Below are 15,360 nucleotides of genomic sequence, written 5' to 3'. Positions count from 1 at the left end.
CCACGGGTTCCCAGAGTCCTCCGCGACAGCCAGTATGGAGGCCGGGAGGACTGCAGTGCTTCGCGTGAAGCGGAAGCGTAGCGCAGAGGCTGTCGAAGCTCTTGTCCTCTCTTGTAAGCGCCTCCGGAGGGGCGGCGTCGAGTCGGTAGCCCAAAAGACACCTCCCGAGGATGTGGAGAGAGGGCCAGAGAATAATGTCTTCCAGTTGGTGGCCACCGTGCGCTCCCAGGTATTGGGCGGGATGGAGCCGATGTCTGAAGGGGATCTTAGGGCGCAAATGGGGGGAAATTGTATCCCTGACCCCTTGACGAGCCGCCTACTTACCCCGGCTGCTCTTCCCTACCACCTCCCAGGAGGAGCCAGTCCAGGAGCTCGTTCGAGCCGCCCTGCGCCCTTCCCGGGGCAGCCAGCAGCGTATCCGCCGAGAACTCCGCGCTTCGGCTCGGGAGATCCGACAGGAGGGCCGCTACAGGGTGATTTCTAGCCGCCGATCCTCAGGAATTCCGTCGGGTAGCCTAGAGTCCGAAGACGTGCCGGGAAACCCAGAAGCCACCGAGGACGGAAGCTTCCAGCTGTTCGACCTAGTCCACGAGGAAGGAGACCCAGAGACCACCGCCGCCGCCGCCGCAGTCTCCTCCAAAGTGAGTAGCCGCCGGGAGCAGAGCGCTGGCCTTCCCGCGGACAGATAGTGCCAGGGTCTGGGCACTTAGCACACAGTCAAGAGGAGGCACACAGCTTCGCCTTACTGATGAATGAATGATCTATCAGCCGAGATAACCTCCTTTTACAGATTAAGTTATTCATTCAACAGTATTTACTGAGTGCCCACTATGTGTCAGGCATTGTTCTTAGGTTCTGTGGATATAGCTTTGAGGACTTAACGTTCAGGTAGAGGAGAGAAACAGAAAACAAATTTAATAAGGGCTGTACAGGGAAGGGGGGAGCAGGAAAAGATTGGTTCCATTACAGAGAGGGTCTCAGAAAATGACATTTCATGGGGCGCCTGGGTGGCGCAGTCGGTTAAGCGTCCGACTTCAGCCAGGTCACGATCTCGCGGTCTGTGAGTTCGAGCCCCGCGTCGGGCTCTGGGCTGATGGCTCAGAGCCTGGAGCCTGTTTCCGATTCTGTGTCTCCCTCTCTCTCTGCCCCTCCCCCGTTCATGCTCTGTCTCTCTCTGTCCCAAAAATAAATAAACGTTGAAAAAAAAAAATTTAAAAAAAAAAAAAAAAAAAAAAGAAAATGACATTTCAGTGAGGACTTGGAGGAGGTGAATGGCAAAGTACTGTGGATATGTGAAGAAAAGGCAGTTTGGTGTGTTCAAGACCAGTGTGCCTGGAGCTCAGTGAACTCTGGGAGAATAATAAGGAATTTGGGAAAGGATTCCTGTTAGACCCTGAAGATACTTTTAATTTTTGTTCATTTTTGAGAGAGAGCGGGAGCAGGGGAGGGGCAGAGAAAGAGAGGGAGACACAGAAACCAAAGCAGGTTCCATCCAGGCTCTGAGGTGTCAGCATAGAACTTTATGTGGGGCTCAAACCCACGAACCCCGAGATCACGACCTAAGCTGATATCAAGAGTTGGACACTTAACTGACTGAGCCACCCCGATACCCCGACACTAAAGGTACTTTTTTTTATTATTTTTTTTAATGTTTATTTAATTTTGAGAGAGACAGAGACAGAGTGTGAGCGGGGGTGGGGGAGAGAGAGAGGGAGACACAGGATCCAGAGCAGGCTCCGAGCTGCTACCACAGAGCCCGACGCGGGGCTCAAACTCACAAACCGTGAGATCATGACCTGAGCCGAAGTCGGTCGCTTAATCGACTGAGCCACCCAGGCGCCCCTTGAAGATGCTTTTAGGGACACATTGCCTTCACCCTTAGCTGGGTAATTACTGGAGGGTTTTGAGCAATGTAAAGATAAAACAGATGGAAAAACTCATCAGAGGAAGGTTAAAGGACTAGTTCTCCCTAGCGAATCAAGTTTGAGGCAGATTTAAGTCTAGAATGCAAGTCTCTTCACATTTAATCCAGGGGTGTTTCCATTGTTAGATTTACTAAATTTGTTTTGTACTTCAGTTCCAAAAAACAAAGGCTACCTGTATTCAGACTATAGAAATAGAAAACTCTCAAACTAAAAGGTTCACCCCCCATTGATTTAACAAAAAAAACATGGGGCGCCTGGGTGGCCCAGTTGGTTAAGCCTCTCACTTTGGCTCAGGTCATGATCTCATGGTTCGTGAGTTTGATACCCACATCAGGCTCTCAGCTACCAGCATAGAGCCTGCTTCAGATCCTCTGTCCCCCTTGCTCTCTGTCCCTCCCCTGCTTGCACTCTCTTTCTGTCTCTCTCAAAATAAACTTAAAAAAAAACTTAATAAACTTCACTCTTCACTCCTTTTAAAAGTTAAAGTTTAAAAACTGAAATTTTAATTCCAAATATATCAAGCAAAAAATATTTCATCATGATGCTGGTATACTTGGATAACAACTTGTGCATGATGATGACAGCCACATCTTTTACCAAAACTAATTGAAAACTGATTTATGAGTTATAAGTCAAATAGCTTAAAAAGTAAACCAACGTTCGGTGGAATTGAATCAACCAAAGAGCTCATTCAATTTTAAAAGAAAAACTAGTATATAAGCTGATGAAGGATGTGAACACAGACTTCCCAACAATGCAATAAAAACTAAACACATCAAAAATGTTTGCATATCAGAGAGCGGGACATCCGGCTTGCCAGTGGGCATCTTCAGTCTCCATGTGAAGAAAGCAATTTAAAAATAGGTGACGTTGAGAAAGGCAAGATTTTTGTCCAAAAGAATGCCCCGTGAAATAATGTCGAAACGAGAGGCAAGGCAAACACAAGACTGAGCCAGATCTCCATGGTCCAGTGTGTGCAAGATAGGTCAGACCCCTGGATTTTCTTACACAGATGCCAACAAGAACAAAGAACCCCTGGGGAGAGGTGACACTGATAGAATATTTAGATAATCCCAGAAAGTACATCCCTGGAACAAAAATGATCTTCACTGACATTAAGAAGACAGAGAAAAGGACAGACTTGATAGCTTATCTCAAAAAAAGAGCTACTAAGGAGTAGTAATTGGCCACCGCCTTATTTATTACGAAACAAAAATGTCTCATGTCTTTTTTTATATGTACCATAAATATTTTTTTAATGTTTATTTATTTGGAGAGAGGGGAGGAGTGCAAGTGGGGGAGGGGCAGAGAGAAAGGGAGAAAGAATCCAAGGAGGCTCTGTGCTGTGAGTATAGAGTCCAACAGGGGGCTCAATCTCACAGACCAAGAGATCATGACCTGAGCCAAAATCCAGACGCTTAACCGCCCCTCAGGATTGTCTTTTAAACAGCTATTCAAAAACACGGCTGTAGAATTAATCACAGGTTTAAAAAAAATGCTTGTCCATAGTAATTATCTTTTTAAAAATGGATTTAAACTGAAAGTAAACTTGGGGTTTTATGTCTACTAGGCTAGCAGGGGAAAGATTGATAGCACTGCTGGCAAGGCTAGATTAAAATGGTACACAATTGTAGTGCTTACAATTGATGCAAGGCTTTTGGAAAACAGCATGGCTTTATTTATCAGCAATCCTAAAAATAGCTTGGGACCTATTTTAAAACTACTTCAATTTATTTTTTTATTTTTATTTTTTTTAATGTTTATTTTTGAAGGAGAGAGAGAGAGTGTGAATGCGGGAGGGGCAGAGAGAAAGAGACAATCTGAAGCAGGCTCCAAGCTCTGAGCTGTCAGCACAGAGCCCAGCACGGGTCTCGAACTCACAAACCGCGAGATCATGACCTGAGCCAAAGTCAAGACGCTCAACCGACTGAGCCACCCAGGCGCCCCTATTTTTATTTTTTAATGTTTTTATTTTTGAGAAAGTGTGCATGCATGTACATGTGTGCAAGTCAGGGAGGGGCAGAGAAAGAAGGAGACAGAGAATCCAGAGCACTGTCAGAGCAAAGCCTGATGTGGGGCTTGAACCCATGAACTGTGACATGACCTGAACCGAAGTCAGAGACTCAACTGACTGAGCCACCAGGCACCCCTACCTAAATTTATTTTATTGTTGGGATTCTAAAGCCATCCAAACATATAAAGAAATTTAACAAAAGTAGTGACAGTATTTTTTGCCACATTACATTTCTCATTAATTTGACACCATTTAAATTTTAAGCAAATAAAGTACTATTTAATAGGAAATCTTAAAAAGTGAAAAAGTTCTGGGGCATCTGGGTGGCTCAGTTGGTAGAGCTTCTGATTCTTGATTTTGGCTCAGGTCATGGTTTCAGGGTCATGTGATCAAACCGAAGAGCCCAGGTCAGGCCCTGCGCTAAACATGGAGACTGCTTAAGATTCTCTTGTTCTCTCTCTCTGCTCCTCTCCCCCCTCTCTTGCGTTCTCTAAAAAAATAAAAAATAAAAACTGTGTATATTTTTTACACAGTGTATATTTTTTCTTTTTTTTTTTTTTTTTTTTTAATGTTTATTTATTTTTGAGACAGAGCATGAACGGGGGAGGGCCAGAGAGAGAGGGAGACACAGAATCGGAAACAGGCTCCAGGCTCTGAGCTGTCAGCACAGAGCCTGACGTGGGGCTTGAACTCACAGACCGCGAGATCATGACCTGAGCCGAAGTCGGACACTTAACCAACTGAGCCACCCAGGCGCCCCTATATATATTTTTTAAAGTGAGGGGCGCCTGGGTGGCGCAGTCGGTTAAGCGTCCGACTTCAGCCAGGTCACTATCTCACGGTCCGTGAGTTCGAGCCCCGCGTCGGGCTCTGGGCTGATGGCTCAGAGCCTGGAGCCTGTTTCCGATTCTGTGTCTCCCTCTCTCTCTGACCCTCCCCCATTCATGCTCTGTCTCTCTCTCTGTCTCAAAAATAAATAAACGTTAAAAAAAAAAAAAAAAATTTAAAGTGAAAAAGTTCAGTTCATTTTATATAGTGATCTCAACCCCAGGATTTATCCTAGGGAAATAATTCAGAAGCAAACAGCTATGGTCTTAACAAAAGCTACTGTTGGTTTACTAAGTAATTACTGTGCATTAAGTACTATGCTAAGTCCTTATTGTATTTTCTTTTAACTCCTTTAATCCTCATGCAAACCCTATGAGGTGGGTGTTTTATTCCCATTTTTCACATGCAGGAAACACATTCATTGCAGCATTGTAGATGTAGGCTAAAAACTGACAAATTGACATACACAACTGCCTGCACCATTAAAGTGATAACCATGAAGACTGGCAAGATAGTATGTATGTTTATACCAGCATACACATAGACTAAAGAATAATTTTTTTTTTATAAAAATGATAGATGTTCCTTATAGAAATTTTGAAAAAATATAGGAGGGGTGCCTGGGTGGCTCAGTTGGTTAAACGACTAACTTCAGCTCAGGTCATGATCTCACGGTTCCTGGGTTTGAGACCCACGGCAGGCTCTGTGCTGACTGCTCAGAGCCTGGAGCCTGCTTCGGATTCTGTGTCTCCTCTCTCTGCACCTCCCTGGCTTGTGCTCTCTGTCTCTCTCAAAAATAGACAAACATTTGAAAAAAAAAAAAATTTTTTTTTTTTTTTTAAGAAAAAATACAGGAAAGTAAAAAGGGGAAAAAATCACCTATTTTACCCCCATCACAAAGGTAATTGGAGTAAAATCAGCTTATTGTCTTCAGAGTATGGCATTTTTCTGTTTGCTAGTCTTTGTAAATATTTTAATGGCTGCATGATTTGCTGGACTAAGGGTGGGGGGCTTATAAATGGGAGCCAGAACTTTGCTTGTGAACAGTTTTGAGGTTGGTCAACAGCCTGCACAAAAAGTGACATCTCTAGTTCCTTTTGACTTTGGAGCAAGAAAGAATTAATTCCCTTCATCTTCTAAGTCTGGTCTCCCTTTATCTGCCTTAGCTATGCAACATTCCTCCCAATATGGTATCTGGTTTGAGCTACACAGCCTCCTCCGATAAACCCTTTGAGAGGGGTCATTTGTAGCATGCCCCCCTGGGTTTGCAAATTGACCTATGCTACTCTGGATGACACAGCCTGTTGCCCTGGAGTACCTCTTCCCTGGGCCAGTTCTATTCTGGGGCAATCTATCCTGAACTATTCTTTCTAGCAGTAGGATTATAGGGGAGTTCACTCCTGGTTTGTGATTAAAAGTGGGAGGGACATCATTAGGGCACCTGGGTGGCTCAGTCACTTAAGCATCTGACTTTGGCTCAGGTCATGATCTCACAGTTCATGAGTTTGTGCCCCACAGTAGGCTCTCTGCTGTCAATGCAGAGCCCGCTTCAGATCCACTGTCTCCCTCTCTCTCTCTCTGTCCATCCCCTGCCTCACACACACACTTTCTCTAAAGTAAACATTTAAAAAAGAAACTTAAAAAATATTTATTGAAAAAAAAAGTGGGACATTGTGGGCAAGCCAGGTGGTGGTAGTCATGAGTCCAGGAATCGCCTTTAGACCCCTGTAGGAGGCCACACAAAATGCAGATCCCTAAGGGGAGAACATCATACTGAAGGAGCTTAGAAGACGTGGGGACAAGACCAGCCAGCTCTGCTGGCCCTCTTCTCAGGCCCATCTTTCCATGTGCTCTCTTCTGTCAGCCAAGCACAAAAGGACAGGAGCCTATAAGTGTCTATTTCAAAAGAAAAACTACACATTAAGTTTTTAGAGATAATTGAGTTTTTAATTTCATTGCTAATTAAGAAGAAACTAGTAGGACATGGGAATAAGAATCTTGAATTTAACATAGACAACTATAGCGAGGCTTCTTTCACTCAAATCTTAGATTCCTCCTATTGGAACATTGATGGTTTAGATCATGTATTATCTCTTGATTTCTTTATAGATCTCTGACCCAGATGTGATCCTCTGCAATTCTATAGAGTTGATCCGTGAGCGGTTGGCTGTATCTGAGGATGGACCAAGAATTGGGCACCAGGAGGAACAGAAGGATGACTATGTATATGACATTTACTACTTGGAGATGGCCACTCCAGGATGGATTGAGAACATCCTCTCCGTGCAGCCCTATAGCCAGGAGTGGGAGCTGGTAAGGGGACCCGTGAGGATGAGGGGCATGAGGTAGCCTAAGCAATTCTCTGGTCAGGATGCTTTGCATCCACTGGGTTCAAGGTTGTTCTTACCTCTTCTTGTTCTTGCTTAAATGGAAACATTTATTTTAAATGCTTCCTGGGAACCTGGGTTTAGTGCAAGAAATTTTGGGAACGACGGTCTACATTGATAATGTTTGCTCTTAATACATCTTTTATAAGGTTTGCAATATCATTTTTAACATTTATACCATCCACCCTTGGGGAAAAACATGGGGACTTAAAGAGAAAATAAACCAGAAATTCTTAAACATGAATGGTAATAAAAGCTTTTTTTAAAATTATATCTTAAAAGGGGGGATCCTTGGATTAAGAAAGCTAACATCCTGGGGCACCTGGGCGGCTCAGTCAGTTAAGCGTCCGACTTTGGCTCAGGTCATGATCTCACAGTTCGTGGGTTCAAGCCCTGCATCAGGCTCTGTGCTGACAACTCAGAGTCTGGAGCCTGCTTCAGATTCTGTTTCTCTCTCTCTCTCCCCTCCTCCTCCTCCTCCTCCTCCTCCTCCTTTTTCTCCTCTTCCTCCTCCTCCTCCCCTGCTCACTCTCTGTCTCTCGGTCTTTCAAAAATAAATAAATGTTAAAAAAAAAATTCTTTTTTTAAAAAGAAGAAGAAAACTAACATCCTGACATCTTTATTTATTTTTCTTAGTGAGCTCTACATCCATCGTGGGGCTCACACTCATGACCCCAAGATCAGGAGTCACATGCTCTGCTGATTGAGCCAGTCAGGCGCCCCTTGACATCATTATTCTGTTTTGTTTTTTCTTAAGTTTGTTTACTTTGAGAGAGAGAGATAGAGGGCGTGCCCCTGCACATGAGCAGGGGAGGGGCAGCGAGAGAATCCCACACAGGCTCCTTACCGTCAACACAGAGCCTGCCATGGGGCTTGATCTCATGAACCGCAGGATCTTGACCTGAACCAAAATCAAGAGTCAGTCGCTTAACTGAGCCACCCAGGTGCTCCTGACATCCTTATTATTTTTTCCCACCAGCGGGGGAGGGGCAGAAAGGGTGGGGACAGAGGATTCAAAACAGGCTCTGCACTGACAGCATCAAGCCCATGAGATCATGGCACCATGAGATCATGACCTGAGCTAAAGTTGGATACTCAACCAAGCCACCCAGGCATTCCAACTCTTTTGTTGATATTGTTTGTTTATTTTGAGACAGTGAGAATGTGCAAGCAGGGGAGAGGCAGAGAGAGAATCCCAAGAAAGCTCCATACTCAGTACAGAGCCTGATGTAGGGCTTGATCTCACAACTATGAGATCATGACCTGAGCCAATATCAAGAGTCGGACACATAACCAACTGAGCCATTCAAGCGCTCCAGACATCATTATTCTTAAAACAAATTCTAAAATGGTGAAAGGCATATTTATCCCATACCTACACTGCAACCATAGTCTCACAGTCACGAACCCACCCTGGACCATTGCATAGCCCCTCTTCCTGCCCTTACACTCAAGTTTTGGTTTTGATTTTTGGCATCACCCATAATCCATTTAATCCCTCTCCCACCTGGCTATCCTAAAGTTTGAAGATCACTGCCATCACCTGCTCAGAGCTGTCTCTCCTCCCCAGCCTGCTGTGTTCCCTTCTGGTGGAGTTCATCCTATCTTACCAGAATTGTAATGCCTGGAGCTGGACTCTGAGTGGGGAATAGGGCTGTTGTCACTATCTTGTAGCCTAAGGTTACTATAGCCTCTTGTGCAGCAGATTCAAAGCAGCTCCTAGGCTGCCTCATTTTCACACAGCGCTCTTAATTTTTTTAATTTTTTTTTTTTTTCATTTATTTTTGAGACAGAGAAAGAGCATGAGCAGGGGAGGGGCAGAGAGAGAGGGAGACATAGAATCTGAAGCAGGCTCCAGGCTCTGAGCTGTCAGCACAAAGCCCGACACGGGGCTCCAACTCACCGTAAGATCATGACCTGAGCTGAAGTTGGACGCTTTACTGACTAAGCCACCCAGGCGCCCCTTTCACACAGTGCTCTTAAATGATCTCTCCAAGTTGGTCTGCTAATAGCTTCCCCCCTACAACCTTAGAGGTTTTGATTTATACTCATGATTGTGTTGAGATGTGCAGGTGAATGATGACCAGCAACCAGAAGACATTTATGAAGATGATGATGATGAGAATAGTGAGAGTAACTGGCGCAATGAGTACCCAGAGGAGGAGAACAGTGATGGAGATGAAGATTCCAGAGGTACATGGGTGGCAGTGTTGGATGGGAAGGGACTGGTGGCATCTAAGACTGAGGTGTGAGCACGGTTCACTTACATCTTAACTGGCTTTCCTTCTCTACCATTCCCAGCAGCTCACCCACAAGCCATTAGAGCTCTAAGAACCCCAAAGACCAGTGTTTCCAGGGGGCCTACTGGGGTTTTAATGTCAGTCAGGGCTGGGTTTGAACCCTTGGTTCTTTCATGGCCTGTCTGTGGGTCTTGGGGACATAGTTAATGGCTCACTGAGCCTCATCCTGTCTCCAGAACAGTATTGCACTAACTTTAGTGATTGGGATTAAGGGAAACATCTATCTCAGTGTCTCTTCTCTCGCTCAGTCAGGAAGGTATTGGAGAGGTTTGCCAGTAGGAGCAGAGCTAGGATTTTGACAAATCAGTTATATAACTTCTCAAAGAAGTTGCTGTGTTTATACCATTTTGAGGAAGCTGCAACACAGGCATGGTACCCTGGGGAAAGAAGAAGGAGAGATACTCTGATGATAAAGTTCCTTCAGTGATTATGTTCTTTGTGCCAACAAAAAGAACTTCTTGGTCTCTGTTAATGGAGGAACAATTAAACTATGGAATATTCTTTTGGGGAAGTGCCTGTGATATGTTGAAAGGGGCAGACATGAAACTATATTTACAGTATGACTACAACTATTATAACAACAACAAAAAATCCTATACTTAGGGGGAGAAATGAAAAAATATTCCAGTGTTGAGGGACTTGGTTTAGGTGGTAGAGAAATAAGATTGCCTTTTTTTTGTTTGTTTATTTTTGAGAGAGAGAGCACAAGCAGGGTAGGGGAAGGGGACAGAGAAACCAAAGGGGCTCGAATTCACAAACCGTGAGATCATGAACTGAGCTGAAGTAGGATGCTCAACTGACTAAACCACCCAGGTGCCCTCCCCTGCTTTTTTAAATTCAAAATTCTCTTCACTAAGCAAGTATTTTAGAATAGAGAACAAAAAACCCAGACCTTCTTGAGATGGTAAAGGGTTGTCGTGGTCACCTAGAAACTCAAACAGCCCATTTCTTTTATCATTCTAGGCTCTGATGAATACGACAGCTTCAGTGAAGAGGAAAGAGGCAACAGCAGACCACAGATGTGGAGCAAATACCCTTTGGATGTGCAGAAGGAGTTTGGCTATGATAGTCCCCATGACCTGGATTCAGACTGATGATCCCATGAGATTCTATCACAGGCCCTTGAGGGCTCTAACTGCAGCTTCAGCCACCCTAGTAACATCCTTGGGTTTCTTAGCTTAACAAGTAGAAGGGAAAACCCATGTCCAACATCACCCTCCTACCAGTGAAAACCTGTGCTAAAGGAGTGTGTCTTTTTCAGTAACAGTAGGACCCCTTTGCCTCAATCAAAAGTGACTCTATAGTCTGGGGGGAAAAATGCTGTAAAAATGATGCTTCCTGGCCTGGGGATTTTCCCATTCTCCTCCTACACTAAGGCCAGTAAGTGGAGGAGAGCCTCCTGTTTCCTCAACACTAAGATTTAGCTTTCTCATACCACCCGGCCACCTGCCTCAAGTAAAAGCCTTTCTTTTGATGGAATCTAGAAGGGCTATAGTTGGTCCCTTATAGCAGCAAAGACTGGCTAGTTGTGGCCATAGAGATGGAAGTAGAATCTGCTTGAGCTATGAGAGGTTTTAAGTTAACAGCTGTCTCTACCACCCTGTTTCCTGACTCTGATAATGGTTGTAAAGACTGCTGTCTTCCTTTGGCAGTGGTGCCAGAAAGAACAGAATATGTATGAATGTGATACTCTTATGTTTAATAAAAACTAACTTTAAAAATGGGAGCAAGTCATTCCTTGAAAGCCTTTTATTTTTCATTTTTTTAGAGAGAGTGAGTAGGGGAGGAACAGAGGAAGAGAGAGAAACTTAAGCAGGCTCCACAATCAGCGCAGAGCCCAATGCGGGCTTGATCCCACAACCCTAGGATCATGATCTTAGCCAAAATCAAAAGTTGGATGCTCAAATGACTGAGCCACCCAGAGACTCCTCAAAAACCTTTTTTTAAATATTTTTTAAATTTTTATTCATTTTTGAGAGAGAGAGACATAGGGTCAGTGGAGGATGGCCAGAGAGAGGGGGAGACACAGAATCCAAAGCAGGCTCCAGGCTGCAAGCTGTCATCACAGAGCCAGACGCAGGGCTGGAACTCACTAACGATGAGATTATGACCTAAACTGAAGTCAGATGCTTGACCAACTGAGCCACCCAGCTGTCCCTCCTCAAAAACCTTTTAAATCTGAATGGCTTTACATGTTTTCCCACTGTACCTCCTATCTCCTATCCCCACCCTCGACCAAAAATGGGCAGGGGGGGGTGGTTAGTGAGACAGCTTTCAAGATTGACCTTAGACACTAAGGACTTCAGGCAAGTGAGGAAAAGAAAAGCATATCCTGAACTTAGCTTTCCAATGAGAAATGTTAACTATGCACAGTACTCACCAAAAAGTGATTAACGGAACTTGGACTCCCTATAAGCAAACTCTGTCCCTACTTCATTCCATACCACACATCTTTGCTCTGAGTTGGCATTTAATCTTCTAAGAACACTGTCCCATAGAACTTCATGCACAATTATTATGTTCTATATCTGTACTGTACAATAGTAGCCACTAGCCATATGTGGCTCAGCTCTTAAAATTTATGATTAGTGCAACTGAGGAATCAATATTTTTAAATTTAATTAGCTATATGTGCCTAATAGTTAACTGTACCGGATAGTACAGGTCTAGGAAAATAATACACAGAAATTTTGATTCAAAATGTGCCTTCTTGCCCTGTGGCACGAACACCCATCACATGGAAAGATGAGTTGCACAGGGATGTCTTCTACCCACATCTTTTATAATTTCTTAAGTATCTCTCTTTTTCTAACCTGCCTCCACCCATTCTTTCACTTTATGTTCATTTTGTAGGTCTTTCCTATATTCCTAGATTTATGTTAAACCTGCCAAAGTGATTAAATTCCATATGTACTCTTGTGGCTACAAAACCAACAAAATGTTAGTTTACCATCCTAACTATCCACAAAGGTACAATTCAGTGCTGTAAGTAACAGGCAGCAATTTACATGTGTAATACTAGTCATCTTAGTCTCCTGTAGGCATAGAAACAAGGCTTAAAAACTACTCAGTGCCATTATAATGTGCTCACTGCTGTTTCTATACTCATTAAGGTTTGCCAACATTAAAGGGCTGACAACCTCCCATACTGTGCCTACTGCAAAAGGGATTAGCACACCAGGAGAAGGATTGAAGGAGATGAACAACAAAGACCTTGCAGAAATTTAATTCCACCACAAAGCTTGAGTGCTGTAGGGAGTCTCTGGCTTCCCTCCCACAGATGGGTTCTTGGGTGAAGTCTGTATCCAGCACAGAGGGGAAAAATGCAGGTGCCATCCAGTAATGAGAGGGGGATGACATGGCTCACTAAGCTTGTATGGGGTCACTTAGGGTGTGAGGCCCATGCTTCCCCCAGGAGCCAGTGGGGGGCAGCAAGTTCTTGGGACTAGCTGGTCATTTACTTCAGTGGAGAAAGCTAAAACCTTGGTCAGGGATCCTCAAGACAAGCACACACCACTTCAATGATTAGCTCCAGAGGATCCCTGGGAAAAGTGCCATCTTGCCTCAGACAGGAGTCAAGTTTACACAGTCTAGGCAAGTCAGCCTTTGCACAGACTCCCTATTGCCCCAACCCATGACAGTAGGAATGTCCTCTCATTTTCTCATCCATGCATGCCCTGAACTGAAGACAGCTGTGCTCATGCTCCCCTGATTGTCTTTATTGAGCAAGTATGACCAAGGCCATTCCCCTGACTGCGACTGGGGCCATTTGGTGGAAAAGGATGATCAGGAAGGGAGATTGCCTCATTCTTGTCTTTACAATTGACCAATTCTAAAACCAAAGGGTAAGAAGTCCAGGCAGGGGATGAGCCAAGTCTGCAGGTTCCTCTGGACCCAGGATGACAGTGTCTGGACACATCACAGGACAGTTGTACAGTCCACCGCAACCATGGCTGTCCATGAGGGAACGAACATCCATTAGGCCAAATCTGCTCTGGCCTGACCTGGATGCTAAAGCACAGCCTGAGCACCAGAATTAGTTGCTTCCAATCACGCAGTCTGCTGAGGAGCCAGATTTGAGGATGAAGCAGCTTTTTCCCCCCTAAGTCTTCACTTATCTCCACAGGGAGAAAATAGAGGTCCACACAAGTACCAAGCTCTTCCTGAGACTGCAGGCCCACCAAACCTCCAGCAAGCGGAGGCAGACAGGACAGGTATGCACTATCCCGATGATCCACACCAAGACAGCTCGGAGTGTAAACAGAGCCCAGTGTTGGGGATAGAAGAGGAGCATGCAGCGTGACGTGAGGTTTTCAGAGAAGGGAAATGACCACTTCTAGCACCAAGGTGGGCTTGTGTGGGTCTGCACAGCATCCCTCACATCGGCCCTTACAGAAAGAAACAAGCTATTTGGTGGCTTGGGTCCATGAGATGATCTCTAAGCCATTGACAGCTGAGAGAATTCAGGTAATCCACTTGAATTCTAGAACAGTTCATGTCCTCTTAAAGTTCATACCAGAAACCCAGAAATTTACCTTCTATCATCTAGAACAAAGACCTAAGGTCTCAAGTAAAATAAAGGATTATCCTTCAAAATAGCAGTATTACCAGACTTCTGACTCATGAATTTGTTCATTTGTCCTTGCTGATTTGAGCCAGGTGCTTGTAATCTGTGACCTATTGACTAACGTGTAATTGATACATGAGTTTAAAAAAATCTTTAAGTTCACCTTTGCAGCTAAGACTCAACAGAAGAATGTGCTAAAACCAAAAAATCTGTGGTCTGAGTCTGATCCACCACCACACAGAGACACCTCTAAGGGCAGAGGGACTCAGTTTGGAGTAACTTTGAATTTTTAAACACAATCAGCCTATGGCATTCGGTAGATGAATGAACACCAATGCTTTGCTAGAACTGGGGTTCTGGATTAAATAATATCAATAAATAATGGAATACAGCCGTCTTTCCAGGGAAAGATTTTGAATCACAGGAAGAAATGATAGCATTTTAGGCCTCTACAGTCAGATGCTTGGACCTGGTCAGAGGAAAACTTGCCATAAAGCAGCCCCTTTTGTAGAGACTTCTGATTCAAACCTCAAATATCAAATTCAGAACCACCAGCCACAGCTATTAACCTAGCACTTCCTTTTCCCCAGTGCAACTTGCCAAGTGTTTGGTAAGCTGTACCTACTCACCAGAAACAAAACTAAACAACTATTCCCCTGACCCCAAGCCCTCCCACCACCACTTTCTATACAGTTCCCACCTTCAGGCTGGCCTCAGACCCTGAGTCTGCTCCCAATGAGAGTGACCACCAAAGCAGGCCATTGGCCCTGAGCCCCCTTACATAATGTGGCCCACAGGATCCTTTAGAACAAGAGAGTTGGGCCTGTACAGTCTTGTCATCTGGACTTTGGTGGCTGTGGCTGGTCTTCCAGGCCTCAAGGGACATCACCTCTGGCCTCTAGTCAGTTTTCCTTTCAGCCTTTTTCTCTTCAGCTACATCAAGCTCGGTCAGGACACAAAAGCAAAGCTGCTGGGTGACTTTGGTGATAGCAGCTAAATGAAAATAGAGAACAGAATGCAGCAAACTGATGGTTAGCTACAACCCCAATATGAACACCACAATGTTGATTAATGCACATCTATGGCCCCCCTCCCACTTGTCCCTTGGGTATCCTGTGCCAGGCTTTGCCTCTTAACCCCATAAGCCTCACTGTCCTCCATTCCATGCCCAACCAGAAAGTGATGCATGACTCCCCATCTCCCCACATGGATTGCACTTTCAGGAGGGAGTGTTTTAACCCAAAAATAGGACTCTAAAGTTAGAACTAAAGTGCTCATGTCACTGAGAAGTCACGTGGTCTCCAGTATATCACTAGTATAGGGGAAGCTTTTAGCCACC

The 15,360-nt window shown here is 44.6% G+C and overlaps 2 protein-coding genes and 1 pseudogene across 7 annotated transcripts in view; 2 read left to right on the top strand and 1 right to left on the bottom strand.

The window, feature by feature from the left end:
- Positions 1-10: 10 nt before the first annotated feature.
- Positions 11-11,180, top strand: SLC7A6OS (solute carrier family 7 member 6 opposite strand). Its single transcript, XM_045443294.1, has 5 exons — positions 11-229; positions 354-641; positions 6,877-7,080; positions 9,227-9,347; positions 10,418-11,180. Exons 1-5 carry the CDS (start codon positions 35-37, stop codon positions 10,546-10,548), a joined length of 939 nt encoding a protein of 312 aa, XP_045299250.1. The 5' UTR covers positions 11-34; the 3' UTR covers positions 10,549-11,180.
- On the top strand, positions 2,696-3,220 carry LOC123578438 (annotated as a pseudogene).
- A 726-nt stretch (positions 11,181-11,906) lies between the features above and the next one.
- The window catches only part of SLC7A6 (solute carrier family 7 member 6), a 35,959-nt gene continuing 32,505 nt past the window's right edge, over positions 11,907-15,360 (bottom strand). For all 6 annotated transcript variants that reach the window (XM_045443287.1, XM_045443293.1, XM_045443291.1 and 3 more), the window contains exon 10: positions 11,907-15,014. In XM_045443287.1, coding sequence (XP_045299243.1) covers positions 14,920-15,014 — 95 coding nt within the window. In that variant the 3' untranslated portion in view covers positions 11,907-14,919. The remainder of the gene's footprint in view (positions 15,015-15,360) is intronic.

The sequence above is a fragment of the Leopardus geoffroyi genome, chromosome E2 (assembly GCF_018350155.1).
Source record: "Leopardus geoffroyi isolate Oge1 chromosome E2, O.geoffroyi_Oge1_pat1.0, whole genome shotgun sequence".
NCBI lineage: Eukaryota > Metazoa > Chordata > Mammalia > Carnivora > Felidae > Leopardus > Leopardus geoffroyi.
This window is presented reverse-complemented; position numbering and strand designations above follow the sequence as displayed.

What these genes read in the sequence shown, in the direction of transcription:
- SLC7A6OS (XM_045443294.1), top strand. Translation starts at nt 35, where the DNA reads ATGGAGGCCGGGAGGACTGCAGTGCTTCGCGTGAAGCGGAAGCGTAGC. An exon ending in CCGCCGCAGTCTCCTCCAAA is followed by an intron (nt 642 to 6,876) that starts GTGAGTAGCCGC and finishes ATTTCTTTATAG; the next exon opens with ATCTCTGACCCAGATGTGAT. An exon ending in ATAGCCAGGAGTGGGAGCTG is followed by an intron (nt 7,081 to 9,226) that starts GTAAGGGGACCC and finishes TGAGATGTGCAG; the next exon opens with GTGAATGATGACCAGCAACC.